Raw genomic sequence first — 25,919 nt, 5'->3', positions numbered from 1 at the left:
CCTCAATGCTAGGTCTGTGGCTATACGCCTACACAACTGACCCTCGTACTTTCAGTCTGTGATAAAGATGGGCATTCCCAGAGCCTTTTCTTGCAAGGTAAGTTCCAAGTTCCTTGAGTCCATCTCACCGCCACCGTAAGACCTCTCCTTTGTTACGTTAGCCATGCCCCCCAGAGAACCCGCTAAAGACTCAGGCAAACCTGACCTTTGGAAAGAAGCCTACGTGGCATTCAAAGAGGACCCGAACAACAAAGACCTGATCAACAAGTTCTATGATGAGATCTGTGATCAAAGTCCCGATGGTAATCGTATCGCGCACCTTAGCAGCGACGATGGAAGACAAACTCTTCTCCGGCTCATCAATCAGAAAGCCGACGACATCCAAGCCATGCGGAACCCAAAGGTCGACCAATTTTGCGACGCCATTTTGAAAACTCGCGATCTTGTTGCTGTTGCCACCGCGGCTTCACCTCCTGCAACCATCGCCGTAGCAGGCATCTTCCTGGTCTTTTCCATGCGTCAGATGTACGCTGCTGAGTCAGAAGCAATGTTCGACACGGCCTTTGAGGTCTCGAAGATTGTGGCCCGCCGCGCCCTTGAAGACGAGCAGGTGTCTAGCAAAGCGGGGATAAGAGAAGGGAAGAAACTCCAGGATCTACGCAAGAGCTTGAGAGAGAGCTACGTCGACCTCTACAAGTCGATCCTCTGCATCATTGTCAAACTCTTTGTCGTGCTGGATTCGCGTTGGCGGAGACTAAAGACCTTGATCGGCCTCTCGGACTGGCCGGCCGAACGCGCCAAATTGAGCAAACTGGAGGGCGACATCGAAAAGGACCTGGATTCCATACACCGTTTCCATGCCGACGGCACACCCCATCTTCCCGGTTGGGCGTTTCCGCACAGGAACGAGTTACATCACGCTGTCATATGCCAGTTGCACAGTAAAGTGTTTGAAATCATCCAGGCTGGCAAAATCGATATCAACGCACGGACGAGAAGGGAATGGACGGCTCTCATGCTTGCAGCGGAGCGCGAGGACGTCAACATCGTGAAAACGCTACTTCGCGCCAAAGGAATTGATCTGAACACGACGAATAAAAAGGGTAGGACGGCACTGCATGCGGCCAGTCTGTGCAATCGAGCCGAAGCCGTCAAGGAGCTGGTGTCCAAGGGAGCAAAGATCGATGTGAAGGATGAGGATGGTAGGACGGCGTTCTTGGACGCCGCCCGTCTAGGATACCTAGATGTCCTGAAGATTTTAGTCCGGGGGAAGAGAGGGCAGGCGGGGGCGGACATCAATCAGACGACTGACAACAGCGAGTGGAGTGCGCTTCACTTTGCGGTGCGTAAAAAGCACGTTGACGTTGCAAAGTGGCTGCTGGAGCAGGGCATTGACAACGGAATTCGGGTGACAGGTGGAAAGGACAAGGGTCTCACGGCCAGGGAGATTGCGGAGCGCTATGGTACTACAGCACTTTTCGAGGGTACGGCACTTTAGCCACTGGGCATATTATGTATCTGACTTTAGCGAGTGAGCCTTTCATGGGTGCCTACCTACCCAAGTAATGTATATAAGAATTGCGTGCCACGGCGAACGGACAACGCCGAGCGAAAGCGCAAAGATTCCGCGTTCCCGTCCACCATCGATATCGTACTCGCGGAGTCTGCGGCTGAGAATGGCTGGCGGTGTACAAGCTGGCCGCTCTAGCGATAGATCAGGCCATGCTATTGTTATTCACTACTGGCATTGTCTCCCCTTGTTGGTCAGGCCAAACACCACGATCATGAAAATACAAGCCAACGACATGAACATGGAATAATGCTAGAGAGTTTTTCTCCATAGAAAGCCCTCTCAATAACTACCTAGGTACCATGGTGTAAACCCTATGAGTCCAGTTTCTTATACGACGACCACCCCTCGTCCTGCAACCTCCGCTCCTTGGCCATATTCTCATCGTCCATTTTCTTCAGATGATCCGCGACCCACTTCTGGGCCTTTGGGTCGCTCGTGCCGACAATCCTCGCCGCCAGGATCGCGGCGTTGACACTGTTCGCAATCCCCACGGTCGCGACGGGGATCCCGCGGGGCATGGAGACAATGCTGCACAGACTGTCCAGGCCGTCGAGCGCCATGGCCTTGACGGGGACGCCGATCACAGGCAGGACGGTCTCCGAGGCCAGCATGCCGGGCAAGTGCGCCGAGCCGCCCGCGGCGGCGATGATGACCTTGAGCCCGCGACCCGCGGCGCCCTTGGCGAAGTCGAGCATGTACTGCGGCGTGCGGTGCGCGGACGTGATGTGCACTTCGTAGGGGATGTCCATGGTGTCGAGGATCTCGATGCCGGGCTTCAGCGTCGCCAGGTCCGTGTCGGAGCCCATGCACACGGCGATGACGGCCTTGCGTTGTTCGGGGCCTTTTTTTTTGGAAAAAATGACGAGGGGGCGTTAGACATGGTTATGTATGTAGTGGCTGAGTCAAGGAAGGGCATGTAGAAGCTTACCTTCGCGATACACTCTAGGAGTAGCCATGATGGGAGACCTTTGATTGTTTTTATTGGGACAAAAAGGAAGAAAATGTAGAATGTTTGTTTTGTTGTTATGTTTTCCTCTTGATTTTTATTTTTTTTCGAGATTTTTTGGTGGTGTTTGTACTCGAATTGTCGATTTGGGGGAAAAAATATCAAAAATCGGCGGCGATCACCGTCTGGAATGATGATGATTATCGTTTCAGGAACGTGACCACTAATAGCTGCAGGTGCCCTACATGGTTTAGACCATCACACACGCTCTTATAATACATTAGCTACTGGCCCCCGATGCCCATTTTCTACTCGGTGCGAAGCTTAGCTCGTCTGGGCCCCGAATTGTTCGAACCTGTCCACCACAAACATGGGGAGATGCCCCAAAATGAAAAAGGAAGAGCTATGGATTGCCGGCGTGGCTTGCTCTCGCGGATTCATCCGATTGAATAGTGGGGAGCAGCTCAGCGACGACTGCGAACCCCATTCTATGATGTTAAGGTAGATGCGCGTGTGTTGCTCCCGCTGACTGCCATGTCAGTCTGGGGATACATGCTTCGTTACCCTCTCCCCAAGTGCCATAGCCTCATCTATCAGCCAGAGATATCAACCCTCAACGCTTTGCGAGTGACATCTTACTCAGACGAGCAGACTCAAACATGGCTCTGAACTATGGCGACACCGCGAACCTGATCCCGACGGGACTTCCAGACAAGGTCCGAGCATGGCTCGCCGAAGACACGCCATCATTTGACTACGGCGGCTTCGTGGTGGGCGAGGACCCTCGCACTGCAACCCTGTACCAGAAAGCGCCCGGCGTGGTCGCGGGCGTGCCCTTTGTCAACGAGATCTTCGCCCAGTGCGGCTGTACCGTCGAGTGGTTCGTCAAGGACGGCGACTTCCTCGACCCTTCCGTGGTCGCAGGCGGCGGCGGCGGAAAGATCAAGGTCGCGAGCGTCAGGGGTCCGACGAGAAAACTACTCCTCGGCGAACGCGTCGCCTTGAACACCCTCTCGCGCTGCTCCGGCGTCGCCACCGCGAGCCACAAGCTCCTCAAACTCGTCCGCGCCGCGGGCTACACGGGTATCGTCGCGGGGACGCGCAAAACCACCCCGGGATTCCGCCTGGTCGAGAAATACGGCATGTTGGTGGGTGGCGTCGACCAGCACCGCATGGACCTGAGCAGCATGATCATGCTGAAGGACAACCACATCTGGTCCCGGGGCAGCATCACCGATGCGATCCGCTCGGCAAAGGCCGTCGGTGGCTACGCCCTGAAAGTCGAGGTGGAAGTCGACAGCGAGGAAGGCGCCGACGAGGCGATTGCCGCCGGCGCCGATGTCATCATGCTGGACAACTACGATGGGCCCGGTCTGAGGGTTGCAGCCAGGAACTTGAGGGAGAGGTGGGCGGGGAAGAAGGAGTTTCTGCTCGAGTGCAGCGGCGGGCTCACGACCGCGAATGTGAGGGAATATGTCAACAACGGTAAGTCGGGGCCAGTTCGCAAAATTTGCCGGGGATGGAAATGAATGCTGACGCACAAGGGGGTGCCACAGACATCGATGTGATTTCCACCTCTGCTCTACACCAGGGATGTCCCCATATCGATTTCTCCCTGAAGATTGACCACTAGGACCTGGCTCCGTATTTCTGCTGCTGGTGATGATGGAGTACGGCTTTGCAGCGCGTTCAGGAGGAGGAGGAGGAGAAGACTTGACTACTAGATTCGCATCCCTCTGTGCTGCCGCTGATGGTGCATGTTGCTTCACAGCATGTTCAAGAGGAGGCAAAAGATTGACCACGACAGATTTGACTCCCTCTCCGCTGGCGGTGCTGCTGCGGATGATATCCTGCTCTACAGCACATTCTGGAGGAGGAGGAGGAGGAGTGGCCGTGGTGCAGGGGCAGACCCTGGAAAAATGAGCACATAATGCCCCCGATAGTGTATTCTCCCACCTACAAGGCACCTGCAAGCTGCTGGCTCTCAGGTGCGTTACATACTAGATAGACTACGGATCCGAGGGAGAATTATAGATTCCAAAGAGAGCGTCCCGAGACCTCCATATCAAGAGATAAATACCCATCGGATCGATCCTCAGGAAGTCTTTTGTGTCCAATGGTGCACAGGATACTAGGTACTTTCGGTCTCGCATTGCCACTCAAAGTTACAATGGAGGAAGAACTGTCAACGGTGTTAAAAATCTGATCCTCAGACAGTGCTGGCTCTATGTATTGTAATTTCCCTCTTGAACTCGCTCGAAACGCCCCATCGGCTATGACTCTGAGCAGCTCGTGTGGACGAGCAATAGCCGCTGTAGGCCGTAGCAAGTCGCAGCGAACGAGAATCTTTTGTCCCGGGTGTATATATATATACATATATATATCCAACAATGGAAGCTAGGAGACTTTGAGCACGTTCCTTCACAGAACATATCTAAATTCCGGGTTCTGCTCCATGCCTCGCACCGACGTCTTCTTCCCACTGTCGAGTTGCTGGTTGACCCGTCGATAGTAGAACCAGGCAAACGAGGCCGCCAGAATCAGGCCGCCCTGGAAGCAGCCGGAAACGATCAAAGCGGGTCGGTATACCTGTGTGTCGCAAGAGATTAGCTCTGACTCTCTCTCTAGTTAAAACGCCGGAATGGAACCCAACGTGGGGCCCAAAAAAAAGCCGATTTGCCTGCAACTGGGAATACAAACTTACTGGAGCATCCTGGCTTCTGAACGCATATGACGAGATGATTCCCGCAATGTTTTGGAGCCCGGCGAGCAGTCCCAGAGTCGTGGCACGAGCCGAGTTGGAAGTCATGTTGCTGGTCGCCCATGCCGGAACCAACACGGCGGGCGTAAATGTCTGAGAGGGAGCAGTGAGCAAATCGACTTGATGCGTGACAGGTAAAACAAGCGACTTACACCAAATGTCAAGAGAAAGGTGAAAAAGTAGCCCACTCCTGTCTTGTGAACAAGATCAACCGAGCCCAAGCAGATGAATCCGATCATCGATGTCCCCATTGTTATCACCGACCAGACTCCTCGAGCTTGGAACCGGTCAGATATCCAACAGACGACCACAATCCAGACAGCTCCGTTGAGGTTGGGCGCGATGGTGAAGAGATTGGCCTGAACGGTGTCGGGCTTCAATCGCTTGATAAGGGTCTACCACAACATTAGTTGACTGACGGACCACTTTGTCATGCATCGCATTGGGGATCCTTACGGGCAAGAAGTTAGAGAGGGTGGCCGCTGCGACTCCGTAACATAGAGACATGGAACCGAACATCCACGTATGCCAGTTGAAGAGGGGTTTCAGGGCTGCGGACCACGAGAATTTGATCGGCTCAATTTCAAACTCCTTCTGCAGCCGAAGCGTTCCATAGTCCTTCTCTGCCTGAGTGAAATATCTTGAGGAGGCCAAACTTCGAGGCAGGATCATGAAGGCGACGATGGAGAGAAAAACTGTCAGGCTACCCTCAATAATGAAAAGATATTGCCAGTTCTGTATAGTGGTTAGTGGCTGATTGAAAGATTGCAGGGGCTTCTTACGTGAAGGCTTCTATGCCATTGGAAGACACTGTGAGGATGTTAGCGCTGATGAAGAATCTTTCACGTCGCATGCTTGAATCACACCTGTAGGCGATCAATCCCGAGAAAGCATTTGCAACGAATCCCATCATGTAAAATAACGAAATCCTTTTAGCAACTAAGACTGGTTAGAATCAGGTGTCATGGACCGTCAAGCTATATCTTACTTTCATGGCGAGTGTAGAACATTGACAGGTAGTAGATGGCGGAGGGGAACTGATAATGCCGTCAGTGACCAGAACCTGTGTTCTACCATGAGGGAACAGGGGTGGATAGACATACAAACCCGGCCTCCACAACGCCCAGCAGAATCCTTGTTGTGGCAATACCGCCAAAGTTCTTTGCCGCTGCAGCCCCAATGGATACAGCACCCCAGCCAAACATGAGGACGGGGATCACGACGGCTGGGCTGAACCGTTTCGCCAAAATCGTGGTGGGTATGTTCAGAGTACCATAAGGAATATAGAACAGTGTCAGGACCAAGGAGTACTGGTTAGCACCAAAGTGAAGGTCCTTTTCGATGCCATCAGTCTTTGCGTTTCCCAGGTTGGCTCGGTCGAGGCTGTTGGTGAAGTAGATCATAGCCAGCACAGGCAAAACGATCAAGTCGAGCTTCCATATCAACCCTAGGCGATATTAACTCAAGTGTATCTCTAAAGACGTGGAGGTCTCATACTCTTCTTCACGGGCGAGTCACCCAATTCTTCAACCTCGCCGGTGTGACTCCCCACCAGTGTCAGGGGGACATCAGTGGTCTTGGTAGTTGACATTTCGGATGGCTTGACGTCCTCAACCATGTCGTTGCAAGCTGAAAAGTTTCGACTATGTGTTGTATGGGTAGGGGCAGACTTGCCAAAGATATATGTTCACTGACAGACTGATCGCGTGCCCCTCAGATACTAGGATCGAGTGGAGGATGGCTGCATGTATGAATGAATGGAACAAGGTCTGAAGAGCCAACCTTGTGGCGAACAATCCCTCTATATCTGTCGATCAGGATCCGAGTACCCGTGGTTCCACCTCCCCATCTATTTCGTGGGGAGTTCCAGCAGCGTGCCGCGCATATTGATGTCCACCTTGATTCGTGACGGTGGTCTGATTGGCTCAACCCTTGGTTCTTGAGTGGGAACAGACTATTTCCCCAATTCCCTGTGGAATGTCAGTGTAGTTTTGATTGGCCACCTTCAAGGCAGTGGCCCAGGCTATATAAGCGGTTATCAGTGACTTTCTAGCCACAGCTGTATTGGCTTTGCCCGACACAAGTTTCGGAGATATCAGTCCTCTCAAAACTGTGGCGCGCAGAATGCTCTGTGATTTGCCATGCGTCGACCTTAAACCGTCGTTAGACTGTCCAGATAAAGCTGCCCACTTATACGCATGAGGAGGACTGATACTGCTTGGCTTTATCTGCTTTATGGATTGGAGACTGGTAATTCCCTTTGTCGGTCCATATCCTTTCCAGCAGAATTTCACCCGAGTCGTGATTGATGGTAACAGTCCTGCGAGGACAGATCGAGTGAAAGTCTTGCACGGTAGACACTGACCGCCAGGGCCGCAAGGATCTAAGTTGCGCCATGAGAAGTTTAGTCAAGGTTGTTATCGTGCGGAATAAGTATAAAGTCTGCTAATGTCTTGTCAAATGTGCACCTCATACTCGCCTGAAGTCTTCTTGTCAGGGCCACCTCCACTTTTGACTTGCTCAATCTGGAGAGTGTTCGACCGGCGTGGCCGAATGTTATCGCAGCGAAGGGGCTCGATTGTTCGCCTGGACCGGCGTCGTCTCTTTTGCAGACAGTGTCGCCTGACATTCAGACTGCTCTCGAGGGAACTCCTCCAGAATGGTACACGTTCTAGGCGGCTGATGGGCATCGACGGCGGGGGTCAACATTTGGACATTACTAATGCCCTCTTCGGTATCGGCAAGAGCACCGGCACCGTCCTCAACCAAGAAGGATATGCATTAGGCTCACGTCAAACCAGCCGTATCGGCGGCATTGCGTTGAGAAGGGTTAAAAAGGGCCGAGAGCAGTTGTGGCACCTGGCAGACACTAGCAAAGCCTTGAATGCTACCGTTTCGTGAGAAGCAAGTGTCAATGATCGTTGTGAATGAAGTCCAGTCTTGCTTGGTAGGGCTTTCCCGCCACGAGGCAAGCATTGCCCCTACAGTGTGTTAGTGGAGCAATACGAGGTAGTACAACGAGAGGTAGAATCCCATTCCACCAACCCCCGAAATTATATCTAATTATCAATTGTGATCATTTTTTGGTCGTATCGATCAATCCATTTCCGATGACAGAGGCCATACTTGCATCCTCCTCTTGCCCTGCAAAATGCCATCCACAAAATTATTCCCTTTATCTCCCTCGTAAAAGTTGTGTTTTATTTCGCCTCCCCATTCCCTTCCTTCCCCGCTACCCCGTCCTCCTTGTCATGAAACTTCAAACTGATACTATTCACACAATGTCTCTCGTCCGTGGGGGTCGGGTATCCTTCGCCCTTGAAGACATGGCCCAGGTGGCCGCCGCAGTTGGAGCAGACGATCTCGGTCCTCTCCATGCCGAAACTGCGGTCCGTGTGCCGGGTCACGGCTCCCGGGATGCTGTCAAAGTACGCGGGCCAGCCGCACCCGCTCTTGAACTTGTGGTTGGCCTTGTAGAGGGGCGCGTTGCAGGCGGCGCACGTGTAGACGCCCTGGTCGGGCATGTGCTTGTCGTATTCGCCCGTAAAGGGGGCTTCGGTGCCTTTCTCGCGGAGGATGCGGAATTGCTCTGCGGGAATCATTGTCAGCAATAGGTCTCATTTTTTTGGCCGCTTGGTCGAAATCAACCCATATGAAAATCTGTTCAATGGGTTGGGGAGGAGGATATCTGTTTGGGACGTACCTTTGTTCAACACTGTCCTCCACTCATCATCTGATCGTGCGTCCGGGTAAGTCATCTTGGCTGAAGCCGGAGTCGAGGTTCCGAACAAAGCGCTCAAGAAAGGGATTGAGGACATAGACTTGGGGACAGCGGTGCGATAGGTTTGCGAGATTCGATTACCCCGCAGCGGTTGTTGGAATCGACGAAATGCGGTTGCGTTGCCGAACGTGTAGAGCCTGCGGACGATGTGAGGGAAAGATGGGAAGCGCATCAAGAGATTGCTGGAGACAATGGATGATATATAGACCATGCAGCGAGAGCTAAGAACGAATCCGAGGAAATGCGTATTTGAGATTCAAGCGAGTCTGCGCCTCATACGCTATACGACGCGGCAGTGTCGATGATGCAATGGAAGCATCTCGATAATCATGATTGGCCACATATGGAATAAATGGGCCTTTGATCGTGGAATCATTTAGTGCGGCGAGGCTGAGGATTGCAGCCTCGGCAGCTATTTGGAATCCCGCTCAACAGATCTCTCAATTGATTCCTCAATATCTAACAAAGTCTAGCACACAGCTCTATCCATATCCATAATCCTCTAGGTTCGCTGTGGTTCTGTGAATCAAGCCATAACACTCCACGTGCAGAGGCACTGTTCACTCATCGACGGCTCTTACCCGTCACCGTCAACTCACCGTGGCCTATCTCGACTTTCCATCCTTCTCTCATAAGCATCTTACTCACCGCCGGCCCTATCCGCGGCGCACGATTCTTGCTATGAGTCCCCAGACCCGTCACTATCTTGAGTTCGGCTCTTGCAGGTCCGCCACCTCCAGTGGCATACTTGGCATCGCCCAAGTTATCCCACCAGGTCTGTGTTTTCGCGCTGGCAATCCGGACCGCATCTTGAACGGTCACACCATGGAGATCGAGAACGTTTGGGGACGACTGTCTAGCCACGAGCAAGTCCGCTTCCGCAGCTTTAGCTTCCTTCGCAGCTCTGACGCGTTCTCGTCCAATCTCTGAGTAATGTGCTGCAACACCTCCGTAAAGGCGATCAGATTTGCTTCGTTTATATGCGGCGGAGGCTTGGTTGAAACTTTGGCCTGCTGCCATTCGAATGCTAGCAGCCGAAGCTCGATAAGGGCCTTTCACCGTAGTTGATGTGGCGATCGGAGCGATCTCGGAGACTTCATCTTCATTGAGGTCCAGTGGGGCATATTGAGCTGCATCCTGCAGCCTCCCGGACGTTGGCACATTCTCGGGCACTGACATAGCTTCCAACAACTCCTGAGCTGCAGACGGTATATTTCGGGCTAAGCTCAGTAGGCCGTACATCTGCGACTTCGGGACATGCTCAAACTGGCTCTGGAATTCGGCAATCTGAAGATCGAGGATGGGATCGACTTCTGCCAACTTACTATACGCCACCCCTTCCTTTATTGCTAGGGCACGGATTGTAGATGCTAGTCGCGCGCCGTTCGAATGGTATATCGACCGCACTAGTTGGGGTTGGAGCTTGGTCCTAGAACAAATGAAGTCGACATCCTGCGACATCGTGGCCCAGACATTAGTAGGAGTGGACTCTGACTCATAAGGCGAGGAGGAAGCTGAGCTCGCACGCGAAGACTCGTTTGTCCGATATTTTCGTTTCTTCCTCCCTTTTCTTTGGGCGAGGGCATCTTCTGCAAACCCGTCCACACCTTTCAAAACAGGCACATCTTCTGGTTCTTCTTCCAGCCCTTGGTTCAGGAAGGAGAGGTTGAGGAGCTCGTCGACTGCTTTGTCAAGGGATCCTGCATGGCTCTCCAGAACACTGCCCAACTCACGCTTGGGGATGTTGGGAAACACATGCCGCAGCCAAGCCGTCTTCTTCTCGGTGGAGGAGTTGTTGTCTAGATCATGTCCTAGGCCGTCTGAGTCGTTCCACCGCAAGTCGGAGACACCAGTGGTTATGCTCGTGACATCGTTTGAAAAGGTATCCTCGGGGCTTGACCTAGACGTGTCGGTTGCTTCTCTGAGGTTTGCAGGAGCTCCTGTACCTGAAGGATCGAACTCTGCGTCCTCCTGTTCAATGGCCCCGGCCTTCAGACTATCAAGGACCGACGTCAAGGCCGCCCTATCCTGGGGCAGCGTGTACTCGGACGCGATGGCGTAGAAAAGGGCATCGTCTAGCGGAGGACAATATTGGACTCGAAGAGTCTGGCAACAGGGTCAGCGCAAATGGGCAGGCAAGGAGGAGCGGGAATTCTGCCCATACCTCTGTTTGCGCAGATGAAGTTTCCGAGTCGACCATTCTGAGATCTTTGCGCTGATCATGTTGGATTTGGCGGAGCTAGTCTGGGGTTTCTAAGGTAATCTGGTGTTCGGAGGGCAAACATCTGGTTCAAAGGGATAAAGGGCTTTGCAGAAAACATGGGTGAGAGGTTTGAGAAAGAATGGAGAGGAGAGGGTAAACAGTCTCAGATGGTGATGCAACCCATTATGAAAGTGTGTCCAGGCGCAGACTGCTAAGGACAAGGGTCTCCGCTGCATCACCACTTGCCTGGGGTGCCTGCCCACTTGCCTATTAAGTTAGTGAGCCCGATAGCCTGGACGGTGACCTGCCGCTTTATTCAATAGCCAGGCGACGCGGCTCAGCTTCGGCTCAGCCTCACCCTGAGCTGCTCAGCCTTGCCAAACTCCGTGGCTCAGGGGTAAGAAGCGATACATTATGGAGAAGTCCTCAGCACAGAACATCGTCTCACCCTCACAACTTGCTTTCCCACTGTACAGGATAGATGAGCCGCCGTCAGTTGAGCTCAGCTTAGCGGGATGTGATATGCATGCTGTAGGATTCTGCAGGCCGTCTGGTACCGGCTTTCGAGTTGAGCACCACCTCTACGCCTCGGACATTTTGTCTAGGGAAACTGTCCTACGAGCACGAGTGTTGGGAAAGGTTCTCAAGGTGGAGGATCACAAATCAGACCACACGATCTGTATCTGTACTTCATTATCTTATCCACTCCCACAAGCATGCGCGCCAAGTATTCTCACCGCCAGAACTACATTCATCAAAGACTCACACGTAGCGGCTCGGAGACCTGTATCGTCTTGGGCAGTGTGTCGGACTTCCAGGTCAGCATCTTCACCCTCGAAATTGATACGGACATCTTACCGAAGTACAGTTGTTCAACAGAGACTGTGTGTGCTCTATGCAATCGTACGACCAGAGAAACTTCGCAATCTGGGCTTGATTGACTAGAAAGGAAATGTCAACAAGGCTAAACAAAGTAGAAGGACCAGGGTCTTGCTAACCGGGAGCAGGTTCTGGAGAGAACAGTTGTACAATCTCGTCTGCCAAGATCACATTATCTTGAATCGTGGCTATCCGAAACCGAGACAATAGCTGGACAATGGATGTTCGTCGCACGCGCAACTCATCATTCAGCATCAGGCGTTTCGTCACGTCGGACTTGCTCTGCAGCCCGCTCATGAGGACTCCGAGAGTTGCTCCGTCTTCGATCGAGACAGCTGCACCTTGTCCCTGCCTGGGAAACATCGGATGAGCCGCATCGCCAACCAGGACCAACCTATCGCGATAATATGTTGGGATCGGATCGCGATCTCCGAGTTTCCAGTCCGTAACGGTGTCTTCAACCATCTCACCGATGGCTCGGAACATCGGGGGCAAAGCGCTCAGTCTCTCAAGCAGGGCGTCTCTGCTGAGTTGTTCGCCCTTCAAAGCCAGAAGTGCATCTCCCTCTTCCGCCATTCCGTACGCTCCAAAGTTTTGTAATTCGTTACTAACAAATTATTGCGTTAGTATTTCTTCGCGAGACACCATGAGAGCGCAAGTCTGGGGGGTATCTGACTTATGACAAGGGTAACGAAGCAAATATGTCGAGCGATCCGCACTCATATAAAATGCAAAACAGCCGTCTCCATCCTCCATTATCTGTGCGGTATCGGGGTTGCTCAGCAACGTCTCGGTCTTCAGCACAAATCGCATGTTGGTGAGCCCACTAGGCGTGGCGGGGACTCTGTGACCGAGGATAGCTTCGTGGGCTACAGAATGGATCCCGTCGGCGGCAACGATAAGGTCGGCGAACATCTCCTTCCCATTCTGGAGCGTGATACTTCCTGCAGGATTCCATGCCACGACTCTCGACGACAAGAGGACATGGACCGGTTCCCCAGGACCGTCGGGGCTGACACACCTCCTCTTGATGGCATCGTGCAGGTCGACCCTGTGAGCGAGGTAAAACAGGCCGGGGTAATATTGAGCTTGTCGTGCCCAGGGAACCTGCTGCCCGTCTCCTCCCGGGCCAAACTTGGGCGGCCGGTCGGTGTTGGTGAAATGGTAGTCGATCGAGTTCTTGAACGGGGCAGCCTTGGCCTCTTTCTCGACGTCGATGCCGAATCTTATCAACGCGCGAGCGGCATTGGGAGGGACGACAACAGCGGCACCAGCCTCGCGCAGCCACGAAGACGACTCAACAACGGTGACGGTATGACCTGCCCTTCGCAGGGCCAAGGCTGTCGTCAACCCGGCAATCCCTCCTCCGACAACAATGACGTCCAAATGTACGCTCGCAGACATGGTGAAGAGCGACGATCAACAACCCTCTGCCGCAAGTCCGTGGTGAAAATGAGAGTGCCCTGGACGAAGGATTGAGCATGACCATAGCTCGCCAGAGCAGCTCGTGCCTGCTTATGAGGGAGGTGCGCTGGACAATTCGTTGTAAGCCCATGACGCGTGTCCTGCCTTTCCTTCAGGCCGACGTTGGTCAGATCTTTCTTTGTTGTAACCTGTGAGCTGCAGGTACGACCTCTTACAAAGCCACAAAACCTCCGGGCCTCGAATTAGGCTTTTCACAGGTATAGAAAAATTCAGCACTCGCTCCCAATCGACAACCCCGTATCTGCTGTCCGTCTTCAACCCAGTAACAACATCGTAACCCGTATACCGCGTATATCGTAACAGATTCATAGAAAAAGCCCGTCTTGGATCTCGCTCGTCAAAGCTCCGGTGAGATCCAATCTCACGGATCAATCAACAGGCAAGTGGACGTGCCTCGAAAGTTTGGGGACTATCCATAGACGAATATTAGATAAGCCGGAACGAAACCCAGAGGACGAAGAAAGAAGGCGGAGACACGCCGATTAAATAAACAATCAACTAAACGATTCTTCCAACGAACAGGCGATATCATTCGATCCCGCTGGGGTCGCTGAGTAATAGTAGACCCGAGGCACGCACTTGCCGTGTCCCAGCCCTTGGGTAGCGACAGGCTTATGTTTCGGTACATCTCGATTTGATCGAGGCTACAAAGACTTGGCCTTGAGGCTGAAAACCACACAAAGCAGCCGCTCTTATTGCAGCTTGAGATTGGTGGGGAGAATGCCCGCGGTCAAGGTTCAAGGTCGCTTTCCGCTGAACGAAGCGCCGTCTGGAATCCGGCCTTGAGTTCAGGTACCCGATCGGACACAGAATGGCTTCTGAGGAACAGATGTAGATGAATAATAGTGCTGACAACCATACGCTACCGACGCGCTTCTTCGATCAAGGGGTTGGCAAGAGAAGAGGACATAGCATTTCCTATCGCAGGCAGAGAAGGCAAAGCTATTAGACATACAACCGGGAAAAGAAACCAGGGACAAGAACAAGGAAGTCCATCCTTCATTTCCCCTCCTCATTCATCTCCTTGATGGCGGTCATCAACTCATGCGCGTCCAAATACACCTCATAAAACTCAGCCTCCAGGTCGCCGCCCTTGCCTGGGTCTGTGAACTTAATCAAGCTAGCAAAGTCGACGTCGATCCTGCGGCCGTTGCGCAACTTGTACCACAGCGACCCATTAACAATGACTTCTTGTTTCCCAGTGCCGCCCTCGGGGTTGCCGCCCGCCAGCACGAAACACTTGTCCAGGGTGTGCTCGAGGTCGACGACGGGCCCGTTGCTCGGGTGGATCATGGCGTCGCGAAAGGCGCGGATGGCCTCGCGGCCCGTCGTGGTCGAGCCAAACACCAGCTGGCCTTCGGGCGCGAATAGGTTCAGGTAGTCGTTATTGGAATGCGGATCGTCCCACGAGCGGAAGAAGGCTGGGAGCTGTTTGTCCAGGGGCGCCGGGATGGAGGCTTGGTTGGCGAAGGTGTAGTTGTCTCGGGACCCCATTATTATGGCCTCGACTCGCTTTTGCTTTTCTGCAGACCTGCTGACGTTGAGCTCTGTCAATCAAAGGGTGGAAGGAGATGACACAGGTTTGCAGCTCTCAGTATACAGGTTCCAGCTACCTAGTATATAAGTCTGGAGTCGCCTCGGCCTCGAGCTGAAAAGTGTGGGGTAAAATACGAGCATCGGGATATAATCAACTGCCGATTTATTAGCGAGTTGAATCGATGGAACCAGGGACCAAAAAGAAGTTGGTCGTTCCTAGGTGCTTTTGCATATTGAAAATGTCATTAACTCATAGCCTCATCAATGCAGGAGCGCGTCGTCCGCCGCTTTATCGATGGAAGGGAATCAACATATTGTGTGCCCCAAGGTCCGCTTAAACCCCATCACTCATAACTCATACGATGATCTATACTTCCCTCCAGCTGTATCCCTTTCTTCCCAGGGCATCAGGGTCAGGGGTTTTCATGGCGTTTTTATCAGCAAAAGGATCATCCGGGTCATCCTCGACATCTGTCTCGCTCTCGCTGTCACTTTCGACTTGCTTGGCCCTCCAATTCTTGGAATTTGACGATGGCCGTGGTGGCGGCATCGCGATATTGCCAGGAGCTGGCCGCGGAGGTTTGGGTGGAGCAGAAATGCTGAGACCAGCAACCATCTTCTCTGCCTCTCTCGCCGCAGACGCCTCGCTTTTGGCTGCCTGTCGACTGAGATGTTGTGCTTCCTCAAGCTCACTGTCCGAGTCATCATCGACCGACTTGTCGAGAACTTCGAACGCCATCAGAGCATTGACCAGCTCTTCGTTGGCATGGATCAACCCGCCCAAGAACTCCTCGGTCTCGACAAATTGGATGTATCGCAGAATCTGACGTCGAAGCTGCTTGCAGGTTTCGAAGCGTTTCATCACCTCGGGGTTGTCAGATACACGCTGGGACTCGCGGTTGACCAACCTCAAGGCATTGGTCAATCCAGTGGAAGCAACTGAAGATGCCGCGATCGATTGCAAGATGTTAGGTTTTTCTTTCTCCAGATTGAAACCGCCCTTGGCTTGCTTGCTTTTCTTGTCCTTCTTGACCTTTTTGGGCGCGAATGTGGACGACTCCCCGAGTGCCACGGGAGAAGGCTGCTTGCGTAGTGTCGTGGGGCTGGACTGCTCGCCAGATCTTTGGGTGCTATCGGACCTCGTTCTGGCGATCTCCATCTCCTGTTCTCTGGCGACTTCCTCTTCTGTTTCCCGGAGGACCCTGCTTTGCTCGCGCCGTTGCTGAACAGGCTGATGTGTTCGGGGCAATGTATTGTAGAGGGACTTGGCTCCTTCCAAGCCTGGATTGTCTTTCGAGCTCGCAACCCACTGTCCGAAGAGATCTTTGCATTTCGTGCGGACATCGTGGTCAGAAGTAGGGTCAGCCGCAGCTATCCGGAGCCGTTCCAACAGAGGACCATCAGACAACAATGCTCGCTGTACCCTTGTTCCGCCATTTTGTAGAAGACCATCAAGAATCGTGAGAGCCCGGAGTTGCCGGTGTACATTGCCATATTTCAATTTCTTCCTCAGAGCTCGAGCTACCTCCTGCGGACCCGTAGCCTGTAGCTTGACGACCTCGAGAAGATCGGGAACACCGGCAAGATCGTCTTCGTCGTAAGTTTCGGAGGTCAATTGCTCGACATGGACCGAGATGGCAGAATATGGTTTCTTCTGTTTATGATAACGATAACGAGTGATTAGTTGGTATCTTCTGCGGGATCGTGCACAGCACGAGAAATGTAAGACGAGGGCAACAACGCGCTTGTAGCCCTTCTTGTCGGGGAACCGGCGAACAAGTATCTCAGGGTATGGCTGCTGGGGATAGGCGTCGAAGGTCCTCCTCTTCTTACGAGCGCACCGGTCGCACTCCTCCGTCTCTTCACAATGGAGCAACGTTTCCACCTCGTAGGGATCTGTGTTGTCGGGACTCTCAGGTCTAGGAAGGTCGACGAATCCAGCATCAGGAGCACATGCTGGAGCGTGCAGCAGGAATATCGACATTGTGGGCTTCATTGGGGGCAGTGGTATGGCGGGGTAGGTGACTTTGGGATGGAGATAGGTGAAACAGGGTCACGACATGGCAGAGACAGGGGGACAATAAGAGATGATATAGAAGGAGAGAGAACTCACCGAGGCGGAGAACATGGTTATAGAGGGTCTTCTGCGCAAGTTGGTCAGAGGCGTACGGAAATGAGACTGGTAAATTGGGGGTTGAGCATTCTGGTGTGAACGGGTTGGAACATCGATGGTGGATGGTTTGCTGCATTGGGGCCTAGTGGCCTGGGAAGCCCGGAAAGGAAAGGCGCAGAACAGGGCCCAGTCAGTGACGGGCCCTGACGGTCACCTGCAAAAACAGGCTTGAGAGGCGTTTTGGGGGTTCACTGCTAAGGGGGGCCGTCACTGCTAACAAGCTGGCTCTCTAGGCGGTGGTCCACGCCCCTCGATCCCCACTGCTGCCACTACCGGTTCATTAACCCACTTCTCGCGGGAATCGCGCCCACTCAGCAGTGACCCTCTGGGGGCAAATTACTTGCTTTCGAAGGAAGGGAAGTCAATTTTGGCGTCAATGGGGATCAAAGGCAGTGCCCAAGAAACTTTGATGATTCCATTGGGCCCCAGAGTCAGGTAAACAACCAAACAGACAAACAGACCGAAAATGACTCGTATTTTCTCACATCACTCTGGAGTCTGAATCCCATCTGACGCCAACACAGCCTGTTGACAGCCAGCAAAACCAAGCAGGGAAACCACAACCTGCTCGTACCTGGCAGGCCATCGTCCCGCTCCTCAGAGCTTTCCTCACAGCCGTCGCCTTTTCCTCCCAATCTCAACATCGGCGTGGATTGACAGATTTTCGCCGACATGGCACTATTCAAGAGCGGGCATATTGCATATGAATAATACTAGACTTTGGCCCATCTGGGTCGCGGTGCCTGGTCTACGAGGGTAAGCGCAGGTCCCAAGTGCCACGAGGCACGCGGAAAGTCAAGTGGTGGAGACGCGAAGGATCTGGATCCAGTGAGCGACCGTCCCAAACGAGGGAGATAGTGCCTGGGTTGAGGAGGAGGCTAGCTGAATCCTTTCGACCACACGCATTGTTCCTCATATGTGGTTCGTCCGTCAAGAGAGGCCACACCGCCTGGCTCAATCAGAATCTTCCTTCCGAGATGGGTTGTTTTCTTCAAGATACGAGTAAACACGTAGCCATCTGTTCGAGCCGACCGCAGGTCAGTAATACCTCGTACTCAGGAGGGGAAAAAGCAAATTCGATGCGACCGGCCGGATGTTTGCGGTAGCCGAACGTTTGTGCCTTTTTCCTCACGGACTGGCAATATCCGATGATGGTCAAAGCACATGGCGTCGAACAGCAGGACTCGCCTACGCTTGGGGTGCACGCGAAGCATCTCCCGTTCCTTTGTGGGATTGGAGTCTCACGGTTGCACCTGGGAGGCTGGGTGGTCACACTGTAAGGGGCAAGATGTGAGCATCGAACAACGAACAGGGCGCACGGCTAGGCTGATTCTTTACGAGGTAATATGTTCCATGCAAATGGGTGGTCAGAACAAGAATTGTTTCTATTTCCACCAGTGTTGTTGTTATACGAATGGGGCTGGTTTACCTAAGAATGCGACAGCAAAGAAGATTCCTTCCATTACATACACAGAGCACCACATCATAACCCACACGAATCCGTCAGTTGTGATCCTGCCGATACAAGCAGAGAAACACATGTACCCGTGTCACTCGTAGTCCCTGGGGTGTGATTATGCTTTCTGGATGCTCTCAAGCCACCGGCGTCAACTGGATCTGTGGTGCCTGCATAAAGTACTCCCAATCACTCCGTACTCCGAACCGGCTTCGGCTTCGTCCAACCGAGCAGACACGCCCCTCTGATCCATGCTAGGAAGGACTTCGAGATGGAGTCAAGCCACACCGGCGGCCTTGGACAGCGAGGCACGTACAAATGTACCTACCGAGTAGGGATGTGCCAATTCGATGGCGGGATTGCGTGATCAACTACAAGAACCGGCGCTCTGCAACAAGATAAGACATGGCGCAGTCCCAGCTCCTTTGCGGAAGGCCGTGTGGAAGGCTGGTCCTCTGATGATTTCCGCTCTCAATCAAGCCTCTCCGACAACAATATCAACAACAAACAACCCCAAGAACAAAAACAAACAACGATGAGCATGTATTGAACTCTGTGTCAAATTGCGGGAAGAAGGAAACATGCCAAGATTGACGTGCATGCAATCCCACGAACTTTGATTGTGACTGACACTGCATTGCTGCAGGCGCAGGCGGCGACCCAGGCGCGCAGCTTAAGATTGTCTCTGTCTGACTGAAGTGCTTGCTTGACCTTTGCCCCTCCATAATCCAACAGTAGGTTTTGTCGATTGCCGGTGAGAGAGCGGCGAGCCTGAGGATTTCAATCCCCGGTTTTGGCGGTGAGTGATATGAACGTCGATGCTCTTGTTCAATCCCAACCATCGCATCCATTTCCACCGTCGACCCGCTCCTCTTGCCCTCGTCACCCTCTTCTGCTCCGCTGCCATCTTGATCCTCGCTCTCATCCTGGCATCGCCTCGCCGTCCAGCAGCAACTTCATCTCTGCTGCCTCGCCTGCGTGCATTGATCGCTCAATTTCCGCCCGCATCACCCTCCACCGCCTTCTTAAGCTTCATATCGGGGCTTGGCATCCAACGAAGCTCCTCCCCCCACGCGATCAGCAGTAATATCCTCAACACCAACAAAAACAATAACGCCAGAAACACGTTCACCACCACCACCATGGCATACGAGAAGGAGCTCAAGGTCGCGCAACTCGCCGTTGCTCGCGCCGCCATTCTCACCAAGGCCGTCTTCCACGAGAAGGCCAAGGGCACCGTGTCCAAGGACGACAAGTCGCCCGTGACGATCGGCGATTTCGGTGCCCAGGCCCTGATCATCGCCGCCATCAAGCACAATTTCCCCGCCGACGAAGTGGTCGGCGAAGAGGAGGCCTCGTCTCTGCGTGAGCAGAAGGATCTCTCCTCCAAGATCTGGAACCTGGTCAAGGATGCCCGACTCAGTGACCCCGAGAGCGACGCCCTGCTCGGCGGCCCGCTCAAGTCTGAAGAAGCCATGCTCGATGCCATCGACCAGGGGAACTCGGCCGGCGGCAACAAGGGCCGCATCTGGGCGCTGGACCCCATCGACGGCACAAAGGGGTTTCTGCGAGGCGGACAATACGCCGTGTGCCTTGCCCTCATGGTTGACGGCGACGTCAAAGTCGGCGTGCTAGGCTGCCCAAACCTCCCCGTCGATGACTCGGCCCCGCTCACCGAAGATATTGGTGCCGCCGCCACAGACACTGAGGGAAAGGGTGTTCTCTTCTCCGCTGTGCAGGGCCAAGGCGCGACCTCCCAACCCTTGACCAGTGGTGCCGTTACTCAGGGCCACCCCATCCACGTGAGCAAGATCTCCAAAGTAAGCGAGGCTGTCATGTGCGAGTCCGTCGAACCGGGCCACTCCTCCAAGGGCGACAACGCCCTGATCGCCGAAAAACTGGGCATTACCGGCAAACCCGTGCAGATGGACAGCCAGGCCAAGTACGGCAGCGTGGCCCGCGGCGCCGGCGACTTGTATTTGCGCCTGCCCGTGCGCAAGGACTACATTGAAAAGATCTGGGACCACGCCGCTGGCGACCTGATCGTGCGCGAGGCTGGTGGGCAGGTGACCGATGTCGCTGGCAAGAGACTCAACTTTAGTCTTGGCCGCACCCTCACTGAGAACAAGGGCGTTGTGGCCTCCCCGGCAAACGTGCACGCAGAGGTCCTCAAGACGGTCCAGGAGGTATTGGCGGTGAAATAGGCCGTGAAGAAGAAGACGAGGTAGAGGCATAGAGAAGAGCTCGAAGAAGAATGAGTTCAAACAGTGATCTGATGTGATTGATCGAATGAACGAGTCGATAGATGGATGAAATGATCCAAGGAATGAATGTATGATTGAATGAATGGGTGTGTGTGTCTGGGCCGGGTGATTGCACGCTACAGCTACGCTACCCCATATCTCGTCAAGTCCTAGACCTCTCTATCTACCTGACATGATAGAGTTACGGCTATGATGAAGAGAAGAAGATGAAGAAGAATCAGAGGCAAGAAAAAAAGAAATCCCAAAAGCGTTCAAGACGGAAGAAGAAGAAGAAGAAGAAGAAGAAGAAGCGCGGCGGTATAGACCAAACCCCTAAACGAGCTACATGCCTACATACAGACTCGGAAGTACACAGATAGAGAACCAGACGTACCCTTCCCTACAGTACCTAAACCAGGGGGTTTCTACCTCTGAAAACGAGTCTGGAGTCTGGATTCTTCCTTACAGCCCCTAACTGAGCCTTGGAAGCCCCTTGGGGACGTACAACGCACTTATTATATTCATCCATCCATCCACACCTGTGAGACGGTGATGATGATGACGATGATGGCCACTTGGTGGTGCCTTGGAAGGAAAGTTCTGAATTCACCCGGTCCCGTGCATATAGGTGGACAGAGAGGGGAAAATCCCCATTATATTCTGCAATCTCTCCTTCCACGGTAGAATCGGGCTGGCTTTGCGTGTAGATAGATATATGTACATCCATGGAATGGAGAACACGTGCGTTCTTGGCGGAGAGATGATGATGCATTGCACCGGGTCCTGTCGCCATCTGGTCGCCTGGTGCTGTTGGTATTGGTAGCTGGTAGTTCTGATGCTGGTCCTGAGGACAGCTGTTCCTGGACAGACAATACCTTTCCAAGTCCCAGCCCCGATTTCCTACCAGAGCAGCCATACTTTCTCCATTCCGTCTTCCCTTCCCTCCTCTTCCCATTTGATTGCCCGCCTACTTGATCTTCTTCGCCTTCAACCGTATCGTCTCATCGTTCACAAAAATCCCCTTGCCCTTGTACGGTTCGGGCTTCCTCCACCTCCGGATCTCCGCCGCGAACTGCTTGATCACCTGCTTATCACAACCCTCGAGCAAAATCCGGGTCGGTTGCGGGGTCGAGGCCTTGACACCTTTCGGTACGCCCATCTCGACCGGGTGCGCATAGCCGAGTTTGAGGTTCACGAACTTCTGGCCGGGGTATTCGGGGGACCTGGTCTGCGCGGTGTCTTCGATCGTGGCACGGTAGCCGACGCCCACGAGTCGAAGGATACAGAGATGGCCTTCGGAGACCCCGGAGACGGAGTTCTGGACGAGCGCGCGCATTGTCCCTAAATACCACAGAAGAGGGAATTTCTTTGTTAGCACGATTTTGCTCTCCTTTTCCTCCCGGTGCATTCTGTTTTGACTTCTTGTTCGACGGAGGAGTTATGGACCGTTAGACTCACCCCACATGGCTCTCTGATGCTTTTCCTCCGCATCTTTGACGTTGATGTTGATCTTCTTCGCAGACTCGTCGAGTTCGGCTTGTAGATACGGCGGTAAAGGCACAGTCATTTGTCCTATCATACCGCCAGTCAGCCCCAAAGCTCAATGAACCTTTTTGTCTTTCTATTGCGTCGTTCTCCCAGGGTTCTCTCAAAGCTCAATGCACCTCTCTTCCTCTTCCCTTGCGCCTTCCTGCTCCTCCAGGGGTTCTCTCTGTTCCAAGGTCCTTACCTAAAGGCCCCGTAACTTCCAACGCCACATTCGGCGTATCTGGATGCCGACTCCTTACATTCCCCTTGGGCAACTCGTAAAACCTTAACGACACTTCAGGCGGCACGTTGATCGGGGCTCTCCCGATGCGGGACTGGTAGCTCGGGGTTTGGGTTCGGGGCTCAGCGACCTCAGCAGCGAGCGTCGAGGCTTGCCTTCTGGCAAGTGGTCGAGATAGAGTCGGCGACAGCGCCGGGACGAGGAACGAGGGGATCTCGCGGGAACCTGCGCGAGAGGCTTCGCGGACTAAGCGGCGGAAGGGGAAGGAGGATTGGAAGTTGCTGCAGGTCATGATTGTTTTGTAGAGGGTGTCTTGTCGGTGGTGAGGCGTGGGAAGTTGAGATGCGGGACTGTTAGCTCATCGTTCTCGCGGGATTTCTGAGTAAACGGCTTTCTAAACGTCTCAGCGGCGGTAGATAGCAAGCAGTGGCTTGTAAGAGAGCTGGTACGTCGAGGACATGCCTTTTCGCAAACTCCGCAGTTTGCTGCATTGGCAGAGGAAAGCGCGTGAACCAATCATATTGCGCGATCAATCAAGATCCACCTGCAGATCGCACTAGTCCGGATCAAGATGCTTCAGACAATTAATTCATTACGACGCTGGTTGCAGACAAATCTTCTATCTAGCTAGGTACTGGGAATACATATGTGCAGAATGGTCTACAGCTTCAGCTTTGGATGTTCTCCCGTCCTACGATACCTGTCCGTAAACCGCGCCAAGCCTTCCTGCGTCCTCTGTACCAACTCGTACGGACTCGGTCTCCTCGCGGGATCCACCCTCACACAATCGTCCACCAGGCTGGTCAACTCGGATGAGTAAGTTCGACTCTGGTACCCCATCAAGGGCGAGTAGTCGTGTTTCCGCAACATGTGTTCCATCCCTTCGGCTTGGTTGACCCGCGCGTTGAGGTCGTCGTTGTCCAAGTCCAAGGTCATCAGCCCGTAGATGTTGGCGCCGATTTGCCAGACGACGTGCTTCATCGAGAAAGGGTGGTCTCGATTTCCCAAGATGCGCCGCTCCCAGTCTTCGCCGTAACGACCAAATTCTCGTTGTTCCTGGAATTGCAAAGCGAGACATGAGTATCTCATTTGTTCACACTGGGATACTGTGCAACGGAAAGGGGGAAAAGGGCAGGAGATGTGGCAGGTGGAGCTTACCGGAGGCATCCAACAAATCGTCCCGTTACCCTTCCATTTCTTGCTGTTCCTCTCATCGTCAAGGCTCGTATACTCAGCGCAGCCCCAGTCGGCAACTTTCAGCGTCGGGTAGGGCATAAGCTTCTCGTTTCCTGGCGCGTCTCCCAGCAGAACTAGCACCATTCTCTCATTAGCCCGGGGCATTTTGGTGGTGGCTGTGTGAACATGAGCAACATACCGTTCTGTCCCTTCAAGTCCAGGTGCAGAGCGAAATGGTCGCCCCGGGGCGTGCTGCCTCCAAGGCTATCCAGCCGAAGAACCTTCATGTGATAACACGCTTGGGCGAAGTCGTGGAATGCTTGCCATATAAAGGCTTCTGGAATCCGATCACTGCGTCCATCAACGTGTCAGCAAATATGTTTCCTTTTTTGTGGATTTTTTTTGGAAGGAGGACGCCTTACTCATAATTACCCCGTTTGTTGCGCCGCCGGTAGGTCTGGACCAGGTCATGCAAGGTCCCATATCGGTAGTATTCGAGGTACAGCCTCCATTTGGGTCGGTCGCAGTCAAAGTATCTCATGTCGCGCAGTCTCGCAACGTTTCGACACCCTTGATCCACCAGCGCTTTCACCAGCACGGCCTCGGTGGGTACAGTTGGTCTGCCTTCCTCATCAAGCTCACGGCCGTCGAGTACAGTTTGCTTGATAGCAATATCCTAAGTGGGATGATGAAATGTCAGCAAAGCACGACCCCCCCTCCAACAATAGACCACCACGGGTCTAAAATCTCCTCTTACATCGACAGCCCTGCCGTTTTTGTCAAATTTGGTCCATTTGCCGACCATCCCAAAGGCCCCGCGGCCCAGGATGTCCGTACACTAAATGATAGAAAACGGTAGGTATTAGCCAGGCAGGGTCTCCCGAGGAAAGAGTGTCTTGTGCGAAGATCGGCATCAGGCCATTCATTACCTCCCACATATAATCGTCTTCACGGTCGAATTCTAGGAACGACCGTGACAGGACAAATGCCTCCACTCGTCCATCGTACCACTCATGCTCGTCCCTCCACCGTCGCACTCGCCTTATTGTTCTGTCTTTATCTTTGGTCCATCCTGCTCGCTCGTAAGGGTCGTTACGCGTCGTTGCAATGCGGATATTGACACCTGGGAGACCTCTAACCTTCATGGTGGGACAACGACTCGACAACCAAAGTAATAAAAAATGTGACTGGGGCGTTAGCAGCTGGCTGAGATATCTCAAAGCATGGTCGGCAATGGGTAAGTGTCGGACCACAACGCAGTCATGTAACTTGTAAGCACAAAGCAGAACGCTCGCGCAGATGTTTCCCCCCCATCCCCCATAGCGGCCATGGTACAGAATCGGAAAGGGTGGTTTTCTTTCGAGTCAAAGAGATCTCGAGACCGGATCCGGTATTCTCGAAGGCGTACTTCAGTCCTTGAGAGCATCGACAATGGGACAAAGGGAGGTTTCATTGTCCAGAGATAGTTCGGCCCTAGACGGCGGATATGTAAGTGAAAGTGGATAGCAGCCCTCTTGCGACAATGAGGACTGAGCTCTCTTCCAAAGTGGCCGAATCGGTAAAGGCCGTGGAAGATAGGTATCGAGTTCGCACGGACCACCTTCAAAGCAAACAAAGCCGGTCTTCAAATCTCCACTGGAATTCCCAACATGCGGCCACTTCAATTAGTGCCGACGTCGCTGAGAACACATATAATGTCGTCTCCAGCCTCGAAATCAGACGTGGAGGCCCAATTGACCACGGAAATGAGGGTCGAGGTATCCTTGAGCTCTTCACTGCATATTTATCGGTGCCACCAATACGGATAGACACTCTTCATACACCATCCCGGGGACACTTTGGAAGAAACGAGGAAAACAAGGCACGATCAACTTCGTCGGAATTGAGAGACCAGGAACATCAGATACACCAATTTTCTGAACTTCGTGGACAGCCATTC

The 25,919-nt window shown here is 53.3% G+C and overlaps 12 protein-coding genes across 12 annotated transcripts; 3 read left to right on the top strand and 9 right to left on the bottom strand.

Annotated features, from left to right (window-relative positions):
- Positions 1–163: 163 nt before the first annotated feature.
- Positions 164–1,498, top strand: Z520_04136 (uncharacterized protein; the record flags this gene model as incomplete). Its single annotated transcript, XM_016774646.1, has 1 exon — positions 164–1,498. One exon carries the CDS (start codon positions 164–166, stop codon positions 1,496–1,498), a length of 1,335 nt encoding a protein of 444 aa, XP_016634573.1.
- Positions 1,499–1,884: 386 nt separating this feature from the next.
- On the bottom strand, positions 1,885–2,529 carry Z520_04135 (uncharacterized protein; the record flags this gene model as incomplete). Its single annotated transcript, XM_016774645.1, has 2 exons — positions 1,885–2,414; positions 2,502–2,529. 2 exons carry the CDS (start codon positions 2,527–2,529, stop codon positions 1,885–1,887), a joined length of 558 nt encoding a protein of 185 aa, XP_016634572.1.
- Positions 2,530–3,178: 649 nt separating this feature from the next.
- Positions 3,179–4,152, top strand: Z520_04134 (uncharacterized protein; the record flags this gene model as incomplete). Its single annotated transcript, XM_016774644.1, has 2 exons — positions 3,179–4,004; positions 4,076–4,152. 2 exons carry the CDS (start codon positions 3,179–3,181, stop codon positions 4,150–4,152), a joined length of 903 nt encoding a protein of 300 aa, XP_016634571.1.
- Positions 4,153–4,940: 788 nt separating this feature from the next.
- Positions 4,941–6,898, bottom strand: Z520_04133 (uncharacterized protein; the record flags this gene model as incomplete). The annotated part of the gene is made up of 9 exons (XM_016774643.1): positions 4,941–5,108; positions 5,224–5,373; positions 5,433–5,675; positions 5,737–6,015; positions 6,063–6,090; positions 6,147–6,219; positions 6,269–6,317; positions 6,384–6,727; positions 6,778–6,898. 9 exons carry the CDS (start codon positions 6,896–6,898, stop codon positions 4,941–4,943), a joined length of 1,455 nt encoding a protein of 484 aa, XP_016634570.1.
- A 1,582-nt stretch (positions 6,899–8,480) lies between these two features.
- Z520_04132 (uncharacterized protein) lies at positions 8,481–9,038 on the bottom strand (the record flags this gene model as incomplete). Its single annotated transcript, XM_016774642.1, has 2 exons — positions 8,481–8,869; positions 8,984–9,038. 2 exons carry the CDS (start codon positions 9,036–9,038, stop codon positions 8,481–8,483), a joined length of 444 nt encoding a protein of 147 aa, XP_016634569.1.
- Positions 9,039–9,625: 587 nt separating this feature from the next.
- On the bottom strand, positions 9,626–11,261 carry Z520_04131 (uncharacterized protein; the record flags this gene model as incomplete). Its single annotated transcript, XM_016774641.1, has 2 exons — positions 9,626–11,167; positions 11,226–11,261. 2 exons carry the CDS (start codon positions 11,259–11,261, stop codon positions 9,626–9,628), a joined length of 1,578 nt encoding a protein of 525 aa, XP_016634568.1.
- A 996-nt stretch (positions 11,262–12,257) lies between these two features.
- Positions 12,258–13,547, bottom strand: Z520_04130 (uncharacterized protein; the record flags this gene model as incomplete). Its single annotated transcript, XM_016774640.1, has 2 exons — positions 12,258–12,750; positions 12,820–13,547. The coding sequence occupies 2 exons, from the start codon at positions 13,545–13,547 to the stop codon at positions 12,258–12,260; spliced, it is 1,221 nt and encodes a 406-aa protein (XP_016634567.1).
- Positions 13,548–14,627: 1,080 nt separating this feature from the next.
- On the bottom strand, positions 14,628–15,122 carry Z520_04129 (uncharacterized protein; the record flags this gene model as incomplete). Its single annotated transcript, XM_016774639.1, has 1 exon — positions 14,628–15,122. The coding sequence occupies one exon, from the start codon at positions 15,120–15,122 to the stop codon at positions 14,628–14,630; it is 495 nt and encodes a 164-aa protein (XP_016634566.1).
- A 409-nt stretch (positions 15,123–15,531) lies between these two features.
- On the bottom strand, positions 15,532–17,148 carry Z520_04128 (uncharacterized protein; the record flags this gene model as incomplete). Its single annotated transcript, XM_016774638.1, has 1 exon — positions 15,532–17,148. One exon carries the CDS (start codon positions 17,146–17,148, stop codon positions 15,532–15,534), a length of 1,617 nt encoding a protein of 538 aa, XP_016634565.1.
- Positions 17,149–19,935: 2,787 nt separating this feature from the next.
- On the top strand, positions 19,936–20,997 carry Z520_04127 (uncharacterized protein; the record flags this gene model as incomplete). Its single annotated transcript, XM_016774637.1, has 1 exon — positions 19,936–20,997. One exon carries the CDS (start codon positions 19,936–19,938, stop codon positions 20,995–20,997), a length of 1,062 nt encoding a protein of 353 aa, XP_016634564.1.
- Positions 20,998–22,003: 1,006 nt separating this feature from the next.
- Positions 22,004–23,096, bottom strand: Z520_04126 (uncharacterized protein; the record flags this gene model as incomplete). Its single annotated transcript, XM_016774636.1, has 3 exons — positions 22,004–22,377; positions 22,495–22,608; positions 22,766–23,096. 3 exons carry the CDS (start codon positions 23,094–23,096, stop codon positions 22,004–22,006), a joined length of 819 nt encoding a protein of 272 aa, XP_016634563.1.
- A 368-nt stretch (positions 23,097–23,464) lies between these two features.
- Z520_04125 (uncharacterized protein) lies at positions 23,465–25,125 on the bottom strand (the record flags this gene model as incomplete). Its single annotated transcript, XM_016774635.1, has 6 exons — positions 23,465–23,860; positions 23,963–24,114; positions 24,180–24,331; positions 24,403–24,656; positions 24,738–24,818; positions 24,910–25,125. The coding sequence occupies 6 exons, from the start codon at positions 25,123–25,125 to the stop codon at positions 23,465–23,467; spliced, it is 1,251 nt and encodes a 416-aa protein (XP_016634562.1).
- Positions 25,126–25,919: the final 794 nt, after the last annotated feature.

The sequence above is a fragment of the Fonsecaea multimorphosa genome (genome assembly GCF_000836435.1).
Source record: "Fonsecaea multimorphosa CBS 102226 unplaced genomic scaffold supercont1.6, whole genome shotgun sequence".
Taxonomy (NCBI): Eukaryota; Fungi; Ascomycota; class Eurotiomycetes; order Chaetothyriales; family Herpotrichiellaceae; genus Fonsecaea; species Fonsecaea multimorphosa.
The sequence above is the reverse complement of the archived record's forward strand: the minus strand, read 5'-3'. Positions and strand labels throughout refer to the sequence as shown.